The sequence below is a fragment of the Schistocerca nitens genome, chromosome 8 (assembly GCF_023898315.1).
Source record: "Schistocerca nitens isolate TAMUIC-IGC-003100 chromosome 8, iqSchNite1.1, whole genome shotgun sequence".
Taxonomy (NCBI): domain Eukaryota; kingdom Metazoa; phylum Arthropoda; class Insecta; order Orthoptera; family Acrididae; genus Schistocerca; species Schistocerca nitens.
In genome coordinates, this window is record NC_064621.1 from 382,865,674 (window position 1) to 382,885,009 (window position 19,336).

Genomic DNA, 19,336 nt, shown 5'->3' on the forward strand with positions numbered 1-19,336 from the left:
ACGCAACAGACCAGGCCAACCAATCCGTCATTGGTTCCATACCATACGACGAACTACACACAGCTGGGCAAAGTGCTCAAAGAAACCATCAATGGACCACACGCGCAATATAAAAGGGTAGCCATGTTGGAACAAACTAAGAAACAGGATATCAGGTAACTGACATTCATCAGTACAAAAATACAGACTAAGGCTGAAGACTTGATACCCCTCGTGATCTCCAGAGATTTGCTACCCAGATGTGAAAAACCAGAGAAATTGTAAAGCGAACAGTACCTACTGTACATACGGATCCGACTGGAAAACTATGAACAGGAAACAGCTTCATAGCGCCTCGACTTTGCGACAGGTACTGCCACAGGCCAGCCAGTTGTTTCAAATGTGGTGAATAGGATTCGTATGTCTAGACAGTTCCGAGAGAAAGGGTTTGTAACGGTCGGACAGACAGACAGATGGACGAAAGGACGGACAACAAAGCAATACTGTAAGGGTTTCATTTCTATTGATTTAGGTACGGAACCCTAAAAACTATGTCTCGATGCAGGCAGCAAGCTCTTAAATCAACCTCACAATCGCAACAATTCACCAGCATCAGACCTTCTGCAGAGCCTGAAGACAGCAGAACCGCAATGTCGAATGGAGGGAGTCGTACGGGGGGCCACAACCATCAGGTGGAACGCCAGCCAGTACTTACACCAATACAGCTCCATCCAAACACACATGAAAATATGACAGTGTAATGTCTCGAACAACACAGGGAGACTCAAAATAGAAATCTGGACTGGGTGACGCACTTAATGAAATCGCAAGATTCGTGATATTCACTTTTTCACAAAAATAATAGAAAAAATAATACCTATAGCAAGAAAAATAAAACGGTGCTTGTATCAGCAACAGCACAGTTGTTTTATTAATAGACAGACGATGCCAACCTAATATTAACTTGAAAACTGTCACCTCGAACGCCATTGTGTCCTTGTTCGTGGAATATTATCAATCAGATCAGAGCTAAGTGATAACTTTTGTAGTCAGTAATTTGGTTTGAAAGGAGGAGTCTGACAAGTGGCGTTCAATAAGTAATGCAACACATTTTCTTTTTGTGAAAGCAGGATAGTTTTATCAGGATTCCAGCACACCATAATATTCTGCATTATACTGGCTATAAACCACTATTTTTTGACAGAATCTCCGTTCAATGCGACGGCCTTACGCTACCTTACTAGAAGGGCCTGTATACCTGCATGGAACCAGTGCTGGCAACGTCGAAGCCATCGTCTTGCTCCATCAATAACCTCCCCATCATCCACGTACTGTTTCCCACGGAGTGCATCCTTCATTGGACCAAAAAGATGGAAGCTGGATGATGCGAGATCTGGTCTGTAGGGTGAATGAGGTAGAATAGTCCAATGAAATTTTGTGAGCTCTCAGGCATGCAGGCCGACAAAGGCATCCAGTTGAGCAGCGACGTATGATCCACCGATCACCTCGAATAAGAGTATACGCACGTTGCAACACTGCTGGAGGCACAGCCGAACTGCACGCGGGAGAACCGACAGGTTTGCACGACCTTGCTGTGATAACGACAGATAGCTCGCCCAACGACTCACCGTGCTTTTGTTAACTGTCAAGTCTCCGTAGACATTCTGCAACCGCATATGAGTAACTGCGATTCTCTGGTTTTCCGCCGAAAGAAACTCAATGACAACTCTCTGCTTGGCACGCTTATCCGTTACAGACACCATTTTGCGTATTGCGGCGTCACCTATCGGAACTTCAAACTATAAGGGCTGCAGCAGGAATATTCTACGATGTCCCACAGCGAATTCTGCATGTTTTCAACCAAACTGGCCAAAAAAAAAGTGTTGCATTGTAATTATTAAACGCCCATCACAAATAATGGAATTGTCAAGCACTAATGTACATTCAGTTGTCTAATAATATCGACATCTATATCTACATCTATACTCCGCATGACATCTTACGGTGTTTAGCAGAGGGTACTTCGCGTACCACTGTCTCTTCCAGCTCTTCCTATTCCACTAGGGAATGGTTCGAGGGAAGAAAGATAGCCATTAATCCTCCGTGTCAGCACGAATCTCTTTAATTTTACTTTCGCGACTTTTCGCGAGATATACACCGGGAGAAGCAATATATAGGTTGACTCTTCTAGGATATACGCTCTCAGAACTCAAACATTAGGTGCATCGTGATGCGAAACACCTCTCTTGCAGCGTCTGCCGCTGGAGATAGCTGGGCACCTCAGTGGCGCTTTCGCGCTTCCTAAATGAACCTGTAACGAAACGAGGTGTTGTTCTTTGAATTTTTTTCTATTTCCATTGTCAATACTATCTGGTACGAATCCGAGACTGACGAGCGATATTCAAGTATTGGTTGAACGGAGGTTTTGTAAGCTACCCGTTTTGTGGGTGGCCCGTATTTCCTGACGGTTCTTCCAGGGAATCTTGAGTGTGGCATCTGCCTAACCGGCGATAAGTTTTGTGTGTTCGTTCTGCTTCATATCGCTCCGTACGCATACTCATAGATACAGTGACGAAAAAAAATCGCAACGCCAAACAATAATTAAGGTACAGTAATGAATTTTCAAGAATACGTTTGTCTAGGTAACATATTTAAGTGATTAACACTAGACAATCTTAGTAAGTGCGAGGTAATTCACTGCAAATGTGAAATGGTGGTACATCAATAACCGGTGTAACCGCCTGAATGTTGAATGCAAACTTACATGCATTGTGTTGTGTAGGTGCGGATGTCAGTTTATTGGATGGAGTTCCATGTCTTTTGCACTTGTTCGGCCAATACAAGGACGATTAATATTGGTTGTGGATGACGCTGGAGTTGTCTGATGATGTCCCATCTGTGCTCGATTGGAGACAGATCTGCTACTCGATTAGGCCAGGGTAACATGTCTAAACGCTGTAGGGCATGCTGGGTTACAACAGCGGTATGTGCGTGAGCGTTATCTAGTTGGAAAACATCTCTTGGAATGCTGTTCACGAATGGCAGCACAACATGTCAAATCACTGGACTGACGTACGAATTTGCACTCAGTTTGCGTGGCATAACCAAGAGAGTGCTCCTGCTGTCATACGAAAACATACACCAGACCATAACTATGTGTAGGTCCAGTGTGTCTAGCACACAGACCGGCTGGTTGAAGGCCGTGAACTGGTCTTCTAACCAATACATGGCCATCACTGGAGCAGGATAGAGGCAGCTTTCATTAGAAAACACAACAGAGCTCCTCCATGACCACCAATGAGCTCTCGCTTGACAGCACTGAAGACGCAAATGGCGGTGGTTTGGGGTCAGTGGAATGCACGCAACGGGGCGTCTGGCTCGGAGCTGGCCTTGAAGTAACCGATTTGTAACAATTTGTTGTGCCACCGCGCCACATCCAATCTCAAAGGCCACTACGCTCACGACCGTTAAAGCCTCTAAAGCAAAAACTGATTTGCAGTCCCATATTGGCGCGAAACTGGAATAGACATCTTTCAGATGTAGAAACACGCCTGCCAGCTTTCGTTTGCGTCGCACAGCTCCTTCGTGGTGTTGCGATTTTTTTTTCTGTCAGTGTATTTTGTGAATGTATGGTGTATGAATGGTTGTTATGCAATCGTGTAATCATTAAGCAATGGATCTTTGAGTACCTTACATTTCTTATGTTCAGGTGCAATTGCCACTCCCTGCTCCGAACGTTGAACCTCTCCAGGTCTTTTTGCACTTCGCTACGTCTGGACTTCACTGTGGACAACAGCATCATCCGCGAAAAACCTTACGGAACTTCCGATGTTTTCTACTATTTCATTTATATTATATTACGTTATTTGTATTACATTGTTAAAAGTAGTGGTCATACGACACTGCCTTGGGGTACGCCAGAGGTTAATTTTACGTCTGAAGAAATCTGCCCATCGAGAACGACATGTTGTGTTCTGTTTGCTAGAGACTTTTGAGTCCAGTCACACAACTCGTCTGATATTCCATAAGCTCCAATTTTGTTCATTAGGTTTCAGTGCGGAATTGCATGGAACTGAGAGTCAATATCTGTTACACTCCTTTCTGGGTCTCGTCGACTAATAGAGTGAGCTGGGTTTCAGTTTCTGTGTTTTCGAAACCTAGGTTGATTCCTACAGAGGAGATTATGGGTCTCCAACAATGTCATAATAATCGAGCATGGAACATGTTCCACAATTTTACAGCCGACCGACGTCAGAGATATAGTCCTATAGTTTTGTGTGTGTGTTCGACGACCCTTCTTGTAAACGGGAATGTCTGGCGCATTTTTTCCTATCATTAGGAACGCTTCGCTCCTCCAGCGACCTACAGCACACTGTTACTAGAAGACAGTGAATCCTATTTGTTTCCCGTGATCGCGGCGGCCTTTCCTATATAGAGCAACTTCAGTTGCTTTGCTATTCCGTGTTGACTTATTCCAATACCTATCATTTTGAACCTCTTGCGACAATTTAAAGGAGGAACTGCAATGTGATCTTCCTCCGTGAAACAGTTTTGAAAAAAGACGTTTGGCTATTCGGCGTTCTCTGTGTCACCCTCCGTTCCGATCAAGGGCGCCCAAACGATAGTTTGTAGGTGGGGGGAGGGGGGGGGCGGGGGCAGACCTGGTGATATGGAGTACTTTTACTATTCTGGGAGACGAGTGGCGGCTCTAAGTTCTAGGGGACTGATGACCACAGAAGTTAAGTCCCATAGTGCTCAGAGCCATTTGAACCATATTTGAAAGCTTTACGCACAGTTGTCCTTGCCTTATTTTGGTTTTGTTCTGTTTTTGTTTTTCTGTGAGACTGGCTACGTTTAAATTTCCTGTCAAATACGACTGTCGAATCACGGCGCCGCCTTTTCCGTCGCAACTTTTCTCGGCGCATACTGTATTGCACAGTACTCTTCAGCATTGTCCATTGAAATACATTAAAATATTCGCAATTGCGAATGAGGACAACCTTCAGCTGTAAATGGAATGACGACAATGAAAATCTGTGCCGTACCGGGACTCGAACACGAATTTTCCGGCCGGCCGCGGTGGTCTAGCGGTTCTGGCGCTGCAGTCCGGAGCCGCGGGACTGCTACGGTCGCGGGTTCGAATCCCGCCTCGGGCATGGGTGTGTGTGATGTCGTTAGGTTAGTTAGGTTTAAGTAGTTCTAAGTTCTAGGGGACTTATGACCTAAGATGTTGAGTCCCATAGTGCTCAGAGCCATTTGAACCATTTATTTTGAACGAATTTTCCACTTATCGGGAGCGGTCGGTTTACCAACTTTTATATGTTGTCAACCATACGTTTACGACCTGAACTCTTACATCCGTTATGTATTCCGATGTCCGCACCTCGTGGTCGTGCGGTAGCGTTCTCGCTTCCCACGCCCGGGTTCCCGGGTTCGATTCCCGGCGGGGTCAGGGATTTTCTCTGCCTCGTGATGACTGGGTGTTGTGTGCTGTCCTTAGGTTAGTTAAGTTTAAGTAGTTCTAAGTTCTGGGGGACTGATGACCATAGATGTTAAGTCCCATAGTGCTCAGAGCCATTTGAACCATTTATATTCCCTTACAGGTCAGACTTTAAAGTGTCTTTCTCGGTATCGGCAGAGAAATACGATACTGCAGTGCAGGAAGTCTGCATTGTAATAATAGTAACACAGGCACTGCAGTATTTCTCTGCCGATACCGGGCAGACGACTTTCAAGTACAGCGTCTGACCTGTACGGGAATGTACATAATGGATGTACGAGACCAGGTCTAAACGCATGGGTCTGACAGTGAGTCGTGCACGAATGGCCAAACGGTAAGGCGACCGCTTGCGATAAGCAGGAAATCTGGATTCGAGTCCTATACGGCACAGATTTTCACTGTCGTCATCCATTCTACAGCTGATAATTGTCATTATTCGCAACTCTGAATACATTTAATGTATTTCATAACGGTTGTAGTCGCCGCAGTGCCTGTTCCTTTCGACATGCGTGCATCTCCAAACGAACTTCGCTTCGTAATCATAATCACACAGGCAGTGCAGTATCTTAGTATCGTATTGTCCATTGATGCTCCACATCATCACAGCTGGTTTCTATACGACTTCATAGCCCAAATAAAATTGCTTCAATGCACATGACATAATTCTCGCAAGAAAGAGCTGTGACTGGTCTGTGTCTTTTATACAACGTACCTTGACAAATTCTTCTTTGAGTTGCTCCTTTGCAAACAGATCGACGATTTTGATGTTGATGTCGACCCCGACAACTTTAGCTGCCGCCAGAGCTATTCTAGAGGGCGGGCTGGCCGGGAAGTGGTAGAGAACGACGGGCATCGTGGCTGCTCCCCCTGAAAGCAGACCAGCACAAGGTAAGCGCGAGGTCTCGCTGAGGCCTGCTCTACAAGCACGTGTAGCCATTAATCACACACTCCACTGGGCTTCTCAGACTACTATCTAGGACACGCATATTTAATGCGTAATTTATCACTAGTTTCATAGTCATTTAACCACTAATCTAAAATAATTCCACGTTAACCCTAAACGCATCACTAAACTATTGTTCACCTGGAATATTATGGTCGTTGGAAAGAACGAGTAAATAAATAAGATAAAAATGTGCAAATGTATTTTAATTTACATGACAGCCTGTGGCAGTTCACTTCGAGTACTACATGCGTTTTCGAGAACTTAAAGCATATTTACTCTAAGTGCTCATAAATTTTTACAAAATTTGAAATCGGGTTACGGCGCTGCCTTTGCAAATATTGCTGTCTTATTGACTTGAGGGTTCCTGCCACCTGTAGGACACCTACTGAAAAGACATTTTGTTCTACCACCAGTTATTTCATTTGTTGTCAGATAACCGTCTGTACGTGGTCATACTTCTACCTACTGTTATTTCAGCGCCCAAATACAAGTATATGACTGGAAACGAATTACAGGATGTGTCAGGACGTCACAGAGAACATATCAATGAAAATGCGGTACAGTCAAATTTTTTAGTTTCTCATGCATTTAAGTTAAATAACTTTTGCTCTTCGCTCCAATGCAAGTACAAATAAGAAATAAATTAACACTTTAACATATATTACACAGCTCCAATAATTTTTTCTTACAGCACAATGTTCTTAGACTGACTCACCACTTGGAAAGACAGTGTTTATTCTAAAAAAAAAAAAAAAAAAAAAAAAAAAAAACTAGCAATGACATTTTTCAGTACACCGTCAGTCATCCGGAAAAGATTAAGTTTTCTACGGTGTATTGATAATTTTCACTTATGGACCGTCTGACAGTAGTATTACGCGCAACTGAGGAGGACAGGACCACAAAAGTTGATTAAGTTTTCTATTCTGAAGAGAGAAGTAAAGTCCGCCACTAGATCACTAGAAGAAAAATTAACTTCATAACTTATCAGTAAATTTTCTACTTGGTTGGACTTTAAGATGGTGATTTTAATGCTTCAGGTGTTCTACATCGTCCATTTTGACTCTAATGCGTAATGATGAATCCAGGTTTCATCAACAAGTACAGATAGGCACAAACAAACTTGAGTAATTGCGACTAAACATCGCCAGACATTGTGTTGAAATGTTGTGACGGATGCGCTTTTGGTCGACTGTTAGCATTCGTGACACCGCTCACACAGCTTCTTCATAGCCAATTCTCGGTGCAGGATGTTGTGCACTAGTTCAGTTGAGATGCCTACAGTCTCAACAATCTCATGAACTTTTATTCGGTGGGCTTGCATTACCGTATCATGGATTTTGTCAATGATTTCCTCTGTGGTACATAAATAGGACGGCCCGAGTGCGCTTCGTCTTCAGTGGTTGTCCAATCAGGTTTAAATTCATTAATTCAAAATCAAATGGTCTTCAGTGAGGGTGCAGAGAGTGCGTGAACTTCATCCAATCCTGTTTTAATTTGCGCCGCAGTCCAACCACTCAGCTGAAAATGTTTAATTACCGCACGAAACTCGTTTTTCTCCATTTTTCAAACGCAGTCGACACACAGACCAATTCAGACGCCTGTCAACAATGAACTGTGTACTGTACTTTGTCGAAATTCTTCATACAATCCTAGGAATAATCAAACTTACCAACTAAAAAGGTGCAACAAAAATGTTCCATTCTTTCATGAAAAGTTATCAGACTTGTCAAAGCATCCTCGTATATCACGGTGGTTTCCAACTATGCAAGAGGACCTGCTTGTCATGTGGATATTCCCAATTGGGAAAATATAAGCCCATGCCCCAAATTCCCAAACGAGACATGCAAATAAATATCCCAAATACCCACAAATCATCAAAGACAAATAAAGACGCAAATAGAAGAACCATACCTAGATGACTGGAAAGAGCAAACCAGTCAAGACCCAATCTAATAGCCTACCCTCCACCCTCCGCGTTGGGAAAAAAAAGAACGCTTTGGCATCAGTTTTCTGCAGGACTCAGCAGCAGCAGCAGCAGCAGCAGCATCTCCTGAAGATGGCGGACATGTGGATCGCAGAAATATCGAGTCATGTTTATATTAGGACCCAGCAGCAAACCCGAGTAGACCACCAAGAATTATTACGCCAGGAATGCCTACGCAGTCACGTCAAATGTCTCTACGGGGAATAGATGTTGGAAGTTGTTCAGAAGTTGGATAAACTTCGGGACAAGAAAGGAAATCTGTTGAGTGCACCCTATACAATTTTCTTGGAATTAACTAACAACTACTAACGCGAATTGGCAGATTACATTCGAAAATACAAATGAAGTAGTGTCCTGTACCACTGACAGAGGTTATTAGAGGCTCACTGCAATCACAGTGGGAATTTGGTGGAGCAGTAAAAATGTAAATGTCGTGTGACTAGGGCCTCCCGTTGGGCAGACCGTTCGCCGGGTGCAAGTCTTTCAATTTGACGCCACTTCGGCGACTTGCGCGTCGATGGGGATAAAACAATGATGATGATTAAGACAACACAACAGCCAGTCCCTGAGCGCAGAAAATCTCCGACCGGGAATCGAACCCGGGCCCTTAGGATTGACATTCTGTCGCGCTGACCACTCAGCTACCGGGGATGAACGGGTGGAGCAGTGAAATGGTTCAAATGGCTCTGAGCACTATGGGACTCAACTGCTGTGGTCATCAGTCCACTAGTACTTAGAACTACTTAAACCTAACTAACCTAAGGACATCACACACATCCATGCCCGAGGCAGGATTCGAACCTGCGACCGTAGCAGTCGCACGGTTCCTGACTGCGCGCCTAGAACCGCGAGACCACCGCGGCCGGCTGGAGCAGTGAATCCATCGTATCTCGATTAGGGTTATGCCATCTAATGAAACCTTGCAAGACCTAAATTAGAAGGTCTATTCAAATGTCAGTCCAGAACGTTAATGATTGTACCATCCGCTCAGTCGCGAACGGTTGTAAGTACAGCAACTGAGTGACGTGAGACAGTCATAATGCTGACCTATCAGATATTGTGGGCTGGCATTGACTGAATAGTAAAGAGAATGTTTTAAGACTGCGAGACGTTATAATTAAAAATTACTCAGAAAAAATGTAAAATCGGCTCTCGACTCTGTAGCAGATATTGTTTTCAAGATTGCTACATAAAATGAACTTACATTGTTGGATCTTGCCTAAGACAATTCACATTTTACTTACAAATACAGGCGGAAGAAATCTGTATCGCTACAGGTATCAATAAGGATATGAGTGGCATATGGTCTTAATTTTCGTCTTACTATCTGTATCCACTCAGATTTTCGCTCCATTTCTGTCTACTGCAAGGGTAAAGTGCACAAAGACTACTTCAAATCCACTCTTCCACTCTTTCAAAATGTGTGGGTTTTCACAGAGCATAGATGGTGCGCAGAGCAATATTGGGCTGAAGTCAGGCTGGCGGTGTGGCGGTGGGGTAGTGCTCCTGCTACTAAAGCTCTATCCATGACTGCATCATGACCTTCTGGATGGGCGTGAGGTGACTCCAATCAGCTAAACGACAGACAGAATGAGTCTGAATGGCCGTTGTGCAATAAGCTCTTCAGCACACCATCACTTCTGTGAACGACGTCTTAACTGCGAGAATTAACTTCCGGAAACTTTCGGCCCAGAACTACTTCAGCCAAGACATCAGGCGGTCCGTTTTTGTCGCTTTTTGGCTTCTCTAAGACTTTTACATACGTAGCAATCCTGAAGGTATTTAATTAAGACCATACATAATAAACAGAGACAATTATAGTATCTTTAGGTTAACATACGCATACAGAGTGAGCACAAAAGTACTTTACACTTTCAAAAATTCATAGGAACGAAACGTTACAAGGTATTCGCTTCAACCCTTTACCTGTTAATAGGTAGATTAGGAAGATTGTTTTACGTATGCACACAATTCTATTGTTGTAGAGTGCTAGTGTAGAAAATTGCAAGTACGGCTCAACAGAAGATCTGGCGTGTCTCTCAGTTAGCAAAAAGGGACTGACAGCTGTTCAACGAGCATTTCTTACACCCATTCACCAGGAGCCATAAAGCAGTCTTCATTTATGCATGCAATAAACAGTGTAAGGAGAAGGGGTGCATCGTGGTCGGTCTCATGATTTATCATGATCGGGCAGCCCACAGAAATCAACACGTTGAGAAAGTCTACATCTTATGGTCCCACGAACACCCATTTCCAAAATCCTTCAGACAGACTATATTTTCTGTGTGGTGTACTTGCTAGTTTCTAGACTAGCACTCCCTAGCTGCGACATCCTGCAACAAAAGAATTGCATCTATACCTAAACAGTCTTCCAGAGATACTGTGTTACCAGATCAAGGTTTGAAGCGAGGAAGTGGCTCCATTTCGCTTCTATAAATTTTTGGAAGTGTGAAGTTCTTTTGTACCCACCCTGTATCACAAGTTCGCTTACAATCAGGATTCAGCATTAAAAACATTGCTTTATAGTCCACAAATGTCTGTTGTAGAGTTAATTTCGCTTCGACTAAGAAGGTATGTAATGTTTTATGTATTGTTCTCTTGATGCCAACAGCACAGGGGCTGACGGCGACAAGTAATGTTTGAGACGGCTAGTGTTTCTCGGTAGTGCTCATAGCGAGCCCGTCCGATTCACACAGCCAAAAACAATATTACGTAGGTCTTCCTTCCTTGTTTGTAAATTTTTTTCGGTCGCTCAACATCATGATTATTGGCGCTTCAGGTCATTCTCTCCACCACAGTGGATGACCGTGATTACCATCTTGAGGCATACGACGAGTAGGAATTCCCATGCTCAGATAGGTAGACGTTACCAAGGTCTGGTTGGTATTGTGTTATTGTGGACGTAGCGTCTTAATACTGTCGCTAGCGAGGCCCTCCGCTTTTAGCCCATATTTTTCAAAAAAAATATTCTTTATACGAGGGGATACCGAAAAAACGGAGTAACATTGTTGTGGGCGGAGATTGTGTAGTACGCATTTCTGCCGCTAGGCGTATATAGCGCAAATCATTGTTAGTTCAGAGCGGCCTGTGTTGTCGACCTGTCTTCTTATGTTCATCTGCAGAATTGTTTTTGCTAGCGCTGTTTTGTTCTCGTTTCGTTTTTTATGATGACAAGTTTACGTGAACAAGTGCAGCTGTGAAACTTTGTTTTCTACTCGGTAAAAATGCTTCTGAAATTGTTTTCGACATGTCGGTCGAAGACTAACCTCGTTCTGGACGTACATCAAGTGGCCGAACTGGCGAAAATACTGAAAAAATTTGAGAGCTTGTGCTCACAGACCGTCGACAGACAACTGGTCAACTATCAGAAATTAGTGCAGCGAATTTTAATGAAAAATTTGGCAATGAAAAGGGTTGCTGCCAAGTTTGTTCCTCGGGCTCTGACAGTCAAAAGGAACGTCGAGCTGAAAAATGTCATGCTTTGAAACAACAACTTGAAACTGATCCAGATTTTCTGTCAAATTTCAAAGCTACAGTCAAGGCAATGGAAGACGTCATCGTCACTCCGTCCAAAAAAAATGTCGTCAAGTCAAATCAAACATCAAACCAATCTGATTTGCTTTTTTGATGCCAAGGGCGTAGCTCACTCAGAGTTTATGTCAAACAGGAGGCTGGTTCTTCCATCACAACAACGCACTTGCACACACAGCCATCTCTGTTAGTTTTTGGCTGGAAATGGCGTGGTTCCGCTGCCCCACGCACCTTATTCGCCTGACCTGACTGTGCAACTTTTTCTTATTTCCATGAATGAGAAGGAGCATGAAAGGACATTTAAGAAGTGAAGAAAAAAAACGAGGGAGGAGTTGTCAGTCATTTCTAAAGACGACTGCGAAAAACGTTTCGAACAATGCGCAAGCACCGATGACACAAATGTATTAGTTGCCATGGAGAGTATCTTGAAGGGGATAAGGTTATTTTGTAAGCAATTTGAAAATATATAGGTTTTAAAAAATAATTCCAGTTTCTTCGGATACCCGTTCGTATTGTGGATGAAGTCAGCCAATGGTAATAATATATTATACATCTTTGTGACTGAGTGGTTTTATTCGTAAGAATGTCACCTACTTAATTGCTTGGTATGTTGGTATGAGATTTATCGAGAAAAATGCGATATTTTGTCCTTTCCTCGTGATTCATCACTACCAAGAAAGCTGTTCGGTTGTCTGGGTGCTCCTCCCTCAGGTTTTTGATTAAGTTGGTAGCAGATTTAGAATCTGAATGAGTGATGACACTTATCTTATAATAATCGGGCATACTCCATAGCTTCCATCATCTGCAAGCGTACTATAATACAATATTTTAGGCAACATTTTCGTACCACGTACTTTACAATCCAACATTGTTGTGGCACATACAACTTTTATTTCCTTAGGTATCGCATTATCATCCCAATGTTTGTCAGTAGTGGTTTATCTTGTAGTGAAGTCGAAGTAGATGCTCCGAGCGAATTGGTATGGGTGGAGGTTATACTTAACAGCCGAACTAATTGGCTCCTTCTACCGACTCCCAGACTCCGATGATATAGTTGCTGAACAGTTCAGAGAAAATTTGAGTCTCGTAACAAATGAATACCCCACTCATACGGTTATAGTTGGTGGGGACTTCAACCTTCCCTCGATATGTTGGCAAAAATACTTGTTCAAAACCGGCGGTAGGCAGAAAACATCTTCCCAGATTGTCTTAAATGCTTTCTCCGAAAATTATTTCGGGCAGTTAGTCCACGAACCCACGCGAATTGTAAATGGTTGCGAAAACACACTTGACCTCTTAGCCACAAACAATCCAGAGCTAATAGAGAGCATAATGACTGATACAGGGCTTAGCGATCACAAGGTCGTTGTAGCTAGGCTCAATACCGTTTCTTCCAAATCCACCAGAAACAAACGCAAAATAATTTTATATAGAAAAGCGGATAAAGTGTCACTAGAAGCCTTCCTAAGAGACAATCTCCATTCCTTCCGAACTGACTATGCAAATGTAGACGAGATGTGGCTCAAATTCAAAGATATAGTAGCAACAGCAATTGAGAGATTCATACCTCATAAATTGGTAAGAGATGGAACTGATACCCCATGGTACACAAAACAGGTCTGAACGCTGTTGCAGAGGCAACGGAAAAAGCATGCGAAGTTCAGAAGAACGTGAAATCCCGAAGATTGGCTACAATTTACAGACGCGCGAAATTTGGCACGGACTTCAATGCGAGATGCCTTTCATAGGTTCCACAACGAAACAGTCTCGAAATTTGGTAGAAAATCCGAAGAAATTCTGGTCGTATGTAATGTACACAAGCGGTAAGACGCAGTCAATACCTTCGCTGCGCAGTGCCGATGGTACTGTAACCGACGATTGTGCCGCTAAAGCGGAGTTATTGAACGCAGTTTTCCGAAATTCCTTCACCAGGGAAGACGAATGGAATATTTCAGAATTTGAAACACGAACAGCTGCTAGAATGAGTTTCTTAGAAGTAGATACCTTCGGCTTAGGGGTTGCGAAGCAACTCAAATCGCTTGATGCGGGCAAGTCCAGATTCTATACCGATTAGGTTCCTTTCAGATTACGCTGATACAATAGCTCCCTACTGAGCAATCATATACAACCGCTCGCTCACCGATAGATCTGTACCTACAGATTGTAAAATTGCGCACCAGTGTTTAAGAAGGGTAGTTGGAGCAATCCATCGAACTACAGACCTATATCATTGACGTCTGTTTGCAGTAGGGTTTTGGAGCATATACTGTATTCAAACATTATGAATCACCTCGAAGGGAACGATCTATTGATACGTAATCAGCACGGTTTCAGAAAACATCATTCTTGTGCAACGCACGAAGAAATGGCCGCTATCGACAGGGGATCTCAAGTTGATTTCGTATTTCTAGATTTCCGGAAAGCTTTTGATACCGTTCCTCACAAGCGACTTCTAATCAAGCTGCGGGCCTATGGGGCATCATCTCAGTTGTGCGACTGGATTCGTGATTTCCTGTCAGGAAGGTCGCAGTTCGTAGTAATAGACGGCAAATCATCGAGTAAAACTGAAGTGATATCAGGTGTTCCCCAGGGAAGCGTCCTGGGACCTCTACTGTTCCTGATCTATATAAATGACCTGGGTGACAATCTGAGCAGTTCTCTTAGGCTGTTCGCAGATGATGCTGTAATTTACCGTCCGGTAAGGTCATCCGAAGACCAGTATCAGTTGCAAAGCGATTTAGAAAAGATTGCTGTATGGTGTGGCAGGTGGCGGTTGACGCTAAATAACGAAAAGTGTGAGGTGATCCACATGAGTTCCAAAAGAAATCCGTTGGAATTCGATTACTCGATAAATAGTACAATTCTCAAGGCTGTCAATTCAGCTAAGTACCTGGGTGTTAAAATTACGAACAACTTCAGTTGGAAAGACCACATAGATAATATGGTGGGGAAGGCGAGCCAAAGGTTGCGTTTCATTGGCAGGACACTTAGAAGATGCAACAAGTCCACTAGAGAGACAGCTTACACTACACTCGTTCGTCCTCTGTTAGAATATTGCTGCGCGGTGTGGGATCCTTACCAGGTGGGATTGACGGAGGACATCGAAAGGGTACAAAAAAGGGCAGCTCGTTTTGTATTATCACGTAATAAGGGAGAGAGTGTGGCAGATATGATACGCGAGTTGGGATGGAAGTCATTAAAGCAAAGGCGTTTTTCGTCGCGGCGAGATCTATTTACGAAATTCAGTCACCAACTGTCTCTTCCGAATGCGAAAATATTTTGTTGAGCCCAACGTACACAGGTAGGAATGATCATCAAAATAAAATAAGAGAAATCACAGCTCGAACAGAAAGGTTTAGGTGTTCGTTTTTCCCGCGCGTTGTTCGGGAGTGGAATAGTAGAGAGACAGTATGATTGTGGTTCGATGAACCCTCTGCCAAGCACTTAAATGTGAATTGCACAGTAATTATGTAGATGTAGATGCTGCAGTACTGACGTAGGTCAACAGTTCCATTGGCCCTTCTGGTACATGTGCAACAAAAGACAGCGCAGCTGTAGGATAATTAATTCTACGTGGGGATTTCAAAAAGTTACACATATCGTCTCAAACTAAGAGTAACGTACTATCAGAAGACAGTAAAAGTTCCGAGTTTCCTGCAAACGCATTTCTGCTGCGGTACAATAAGACGTGCATCACAGTTTGGGAATGAATGGCGCGGCAACTGGAAACTTATTCCAAAGTTGAAATACTCGGGAATGTTCGATTCTTGTTAGCAAAGATCCAAATTGTACACCGATTCACCAGGAAATTCTGGTGGTATTTGGACCAAATGCAATGTCGCGTCCAACTGTAGTGAAAACGACTTGACGAAGGCTGCGCAGACTAGGGTGATGTTAATCGCGATGGAAGGCAGTGATGTGAAGGGGTTACAATGTGCTTGGTAAACAAGACGGCAGTCCTCACTTGTGATTTTCATACGTGGTCTGTCGGAACCTTTAGGATGAGTACGCCTGCTCTCAAGTTCCCAAGCAGTCCGACATCGGGTCATGGACCAGGTAGCCAAATGAAGACCCACAATGAGCTACCTTTAAAACTTCATCAGGTGCTGATAACTCTTTCTCACACGATTACGGGACATCTCCGTGTCCTCCACAGTTATCACTCAACATCTGACGTGTTCACACCCTGTATAAGATTTGGTAACACGTTTAATAGGAATAGCACGCATTCTGGTGGCCGTTCTACTTCTCACACAGAACAACTCATCATTTAAAAAACCACCAATGGTGCCAACGGTGTGTACCTGCATGAACTTCCTGTTGCTTTCCTTTTTTTATCAGGCAATGTACGTACTTTCCTTAATGCAACATGTGCCTTGAAAACTAACTGGAGGAATTAGCCTCGCGGACGGCGTTGTTCGTAATGTTTTGAATCATTAGTGTATGTAAATGATCTGGTGGATAACATAAGGAAGATCCGCACGTGATGCTGTTATACGTACCAAGTCAAAACGATAGAAAATTGTGGCGAAACGCACCAAGACAAACAGAATCGACGCTTGGTGCAGGTATTGATACACTATGTGATCAAAAGCAACCGGACACCTGGATGAAAATGACTTACAAGACCGTGGCGCAGTCCATCGGTAATGGTGGAATTCAGTATGGTGTTAGCCTTGATGACAGTTTCCACTCTTGCAGGCATATGTTCAGTCAGGTGCTCGAAGGTTTCTTGGGAATGGCAGCCAATTCTTCACGGAGTGCTGCACTGAAGACAGATATCGATGTCGGTCGGTGAGGCCTGGCACGAAGTCGGCGCTCCAAAACATCCCAAAGTATTCTTAGGATTCAGGTCAGGACTGTGCAGGCCAGTCCATTACAGCCAAGTTATTGTCGTGTAACTACGCCGCCATAGGCCTTGCATTATGAACAGGTGCTCGATCATGATGAAAGATGCAGTCGCCATCCCCGAATTGCTCTTCAACAGTGCTTAAAACATCAGTGTAGGCCTGTGCTGTGATAGTGCCATGCAAAACAACAAGTGGTGCAAGACACCTCCATGAAAACCACGACCACACCATAACAGCACTGCTTCCAAATTTTACTGTTGGCACTAAACACGCTGGCAGATGACGTTCACTGGGCATTTGCCATACCCACACCCTGCCACCGGATCGCCACATTGTGTACCGTGATTCGCCACTCTACACAACGTTTCTCCATTGTTCAATCGTCCAATTTTTATACTTCTTACACCAAGCAAGGCATCGTTTGGCATTTACCGGCGTGATATATGACTTATGAGCAGCTGCTCGAACATGAAATTCAAGCTTTCTCGCCTCCCGCCTGACTGTCACAGTACTTGCATGGATCCTATTGCAGTTTGGAATTCCTGTGTGATGGTCTGTATAGATGTCTGCGTATTACACATCACGACCCTCTTCAACTTTTGGCGGTCTGTGTCAGTCAACAGACGAGGTCGGCCTGTACGCTTTTGTGCTGGACGTGTCCCTTCACGTTTACACTTCACTATCATATTGATCATATTGGAAACAGTGGACCTAGGGATGTTTAGAAGTGTGAAAAATCTCGCGTACAGACGTATGACGCAAGTGACGCCCCAACACCTGACCACGTTCGAAGTCCGTGACTTCCGCGGAGCGCCTCATTCTGCTCTCACGATGTCTAATGACTACTGAGGTCGCTGATATGGAGCACCTGGTAGTAAGTGGCAGCACAATGCACCTAAAGTGAAAAAGGTATGTTTTTGAGAGTATCCGGATACTTTTGACACATTATGTAGTTAACTTCCTCGACATAAACACAGGCATCTTACTGGTAATGACAAGGTAGAAAGACGCGTTGTTGTACACTACTGGCCATTAAAATTGCTACACCAAGAAGAAATGCAGATGATAAACGGGTATTCACTGGACAAATATATTATACTGGAACTGACATGTGATTACGCTTTCACGATATTTGGGTGCATAGATCCTGAGAAATCAGTACCCAGAACAACCACCTCTGGCCGTAATAATGGCCTTGATACCCCTGGTCATTGAGTCAAACAGAGCTTGGATGGCGTGTACAGGTACAGCTGCCCATGCAGCTTTAACACGATATCACAGTTCATCAAGAGTAGTGACTGGCGTATTGTGACGAGCCAGTTGCTCGGCCACCATTGACCAGACGTTTTCAGTTGGTGAGAGATCTGGAGAATGTGCTGGCCAGGGCAGCAGTCTAACATTTTCTGTATCCAGAAAGGCCCTTACAGGACCTGCAACTTGCGGTCGTTCATTATCCTGCTGAAATGTAGGGTTTCGCAGGGATCGAGTGAAGGGTAGTGCCGCGGGTCGTAACATCTGAAATGTAACGTCCACTGTTCAAAGGGCAGTCAATGCGAACAAGAGGTGACCGAGACGTGTAACCGATGGCACCCCATACCATCACGCCGAGTGATACACCAGTATGGCGATGACGAATACACGCTTCCAATGTGCGTTCACCGCGATGTAGTGTATTTTTTTTTAAATATTATTTATTGTGTAGAAGTGGTACAAAGCTGTATCACTTTTCAACATAATCTCCCCCACGCTCAATGCAAGTCCTCCAGCGTGTACAAAGTGCATAAATTCCTTTAGAAAAAAATTCTTTTGCTAGTCCGCGCAACCACTCGTGCACCGCGTGGCGTACCTCTTCATCAGAACGGAACTTCTTTCCTCCCATTGCGTCTTCAGTGGTCCAGACATATGGAAGTCACTTGGGGCAACGTCTGGTGAGTATGGTGGATGAGGAAGACACTCAAAATGCAGGTCTGTGATTGTTGCAACTGTTGTATGGGTAGTGTGAAGCATTGCATTGTCATGTTACAAAAGGACACCTGCTGACAGCAATCCACGTCGCTTTGATTCGATCGCAGACCATAGATGATTTTTTAAGAGATCTTTGTATGATGCACTGGTGACAGTGGTCCCTCTAGGCATGTAATGCTCCAAAATGACGCCAGTTTCGTCCCAAAACAGAGTCAGCATAAACTTCTCTGCTGGTGGTTCTGTTAGAAATTTCTTTGGTTTTGGTGATGAGGAATGGCGCCATTCCTTGGTCGCTCTCTTCGTTTCCGGTTGGTGGTAGTGAACCCAGGTTTCATCCCCAGTAACGATCCTTGCAAGGAAGCCATCACCTTCTCGTTCAAAGTGCTGGAGAAGTTCTTCAGAAGCATCAACACGTCGTTCTCTCATTTCAGGAGTCAGCTGCCGTGGCACCCACCTTGCAGACACTTTGTGAAACTGGAGCACATCATGCACAGTGTGGTGTGCTGACCCACGACTAATCTGTAAACATGCTGCAATGTCATTCAGTGTCACTCGGCGGATTTCCTTCACTATGGCTTCAA

General features: G+C 44.0%; 1 protein-coding gene across 2 annotated transcripts in view; it reads right to left on the minus strand.

Annotated features, from left to right (window-relative positions):
• Window positions 1-19,336, minus strand: part of LOC126199045 (glutathione S-transferase D7-like) — a 62,441-nt gene that overhangs the window by 24,844 nt on the left and 18,261 nt on the right. For both annotated transcript variants that reach the window (XM_049935750.1, XM_049935751.1), the window contains exon 2: window positions 6,192-6,346. In XM_049935750.1, coding sequence (XP_049791707.1) covers window positions 6,192-6,332 — 141 coding nt within the window. In that variant the 5' untranslated portion in view covers window positions 6,333-6,346. The remainder of the gene's footprint in view (window positions 1-6,191; window positions 6,347-19,336) is intronic.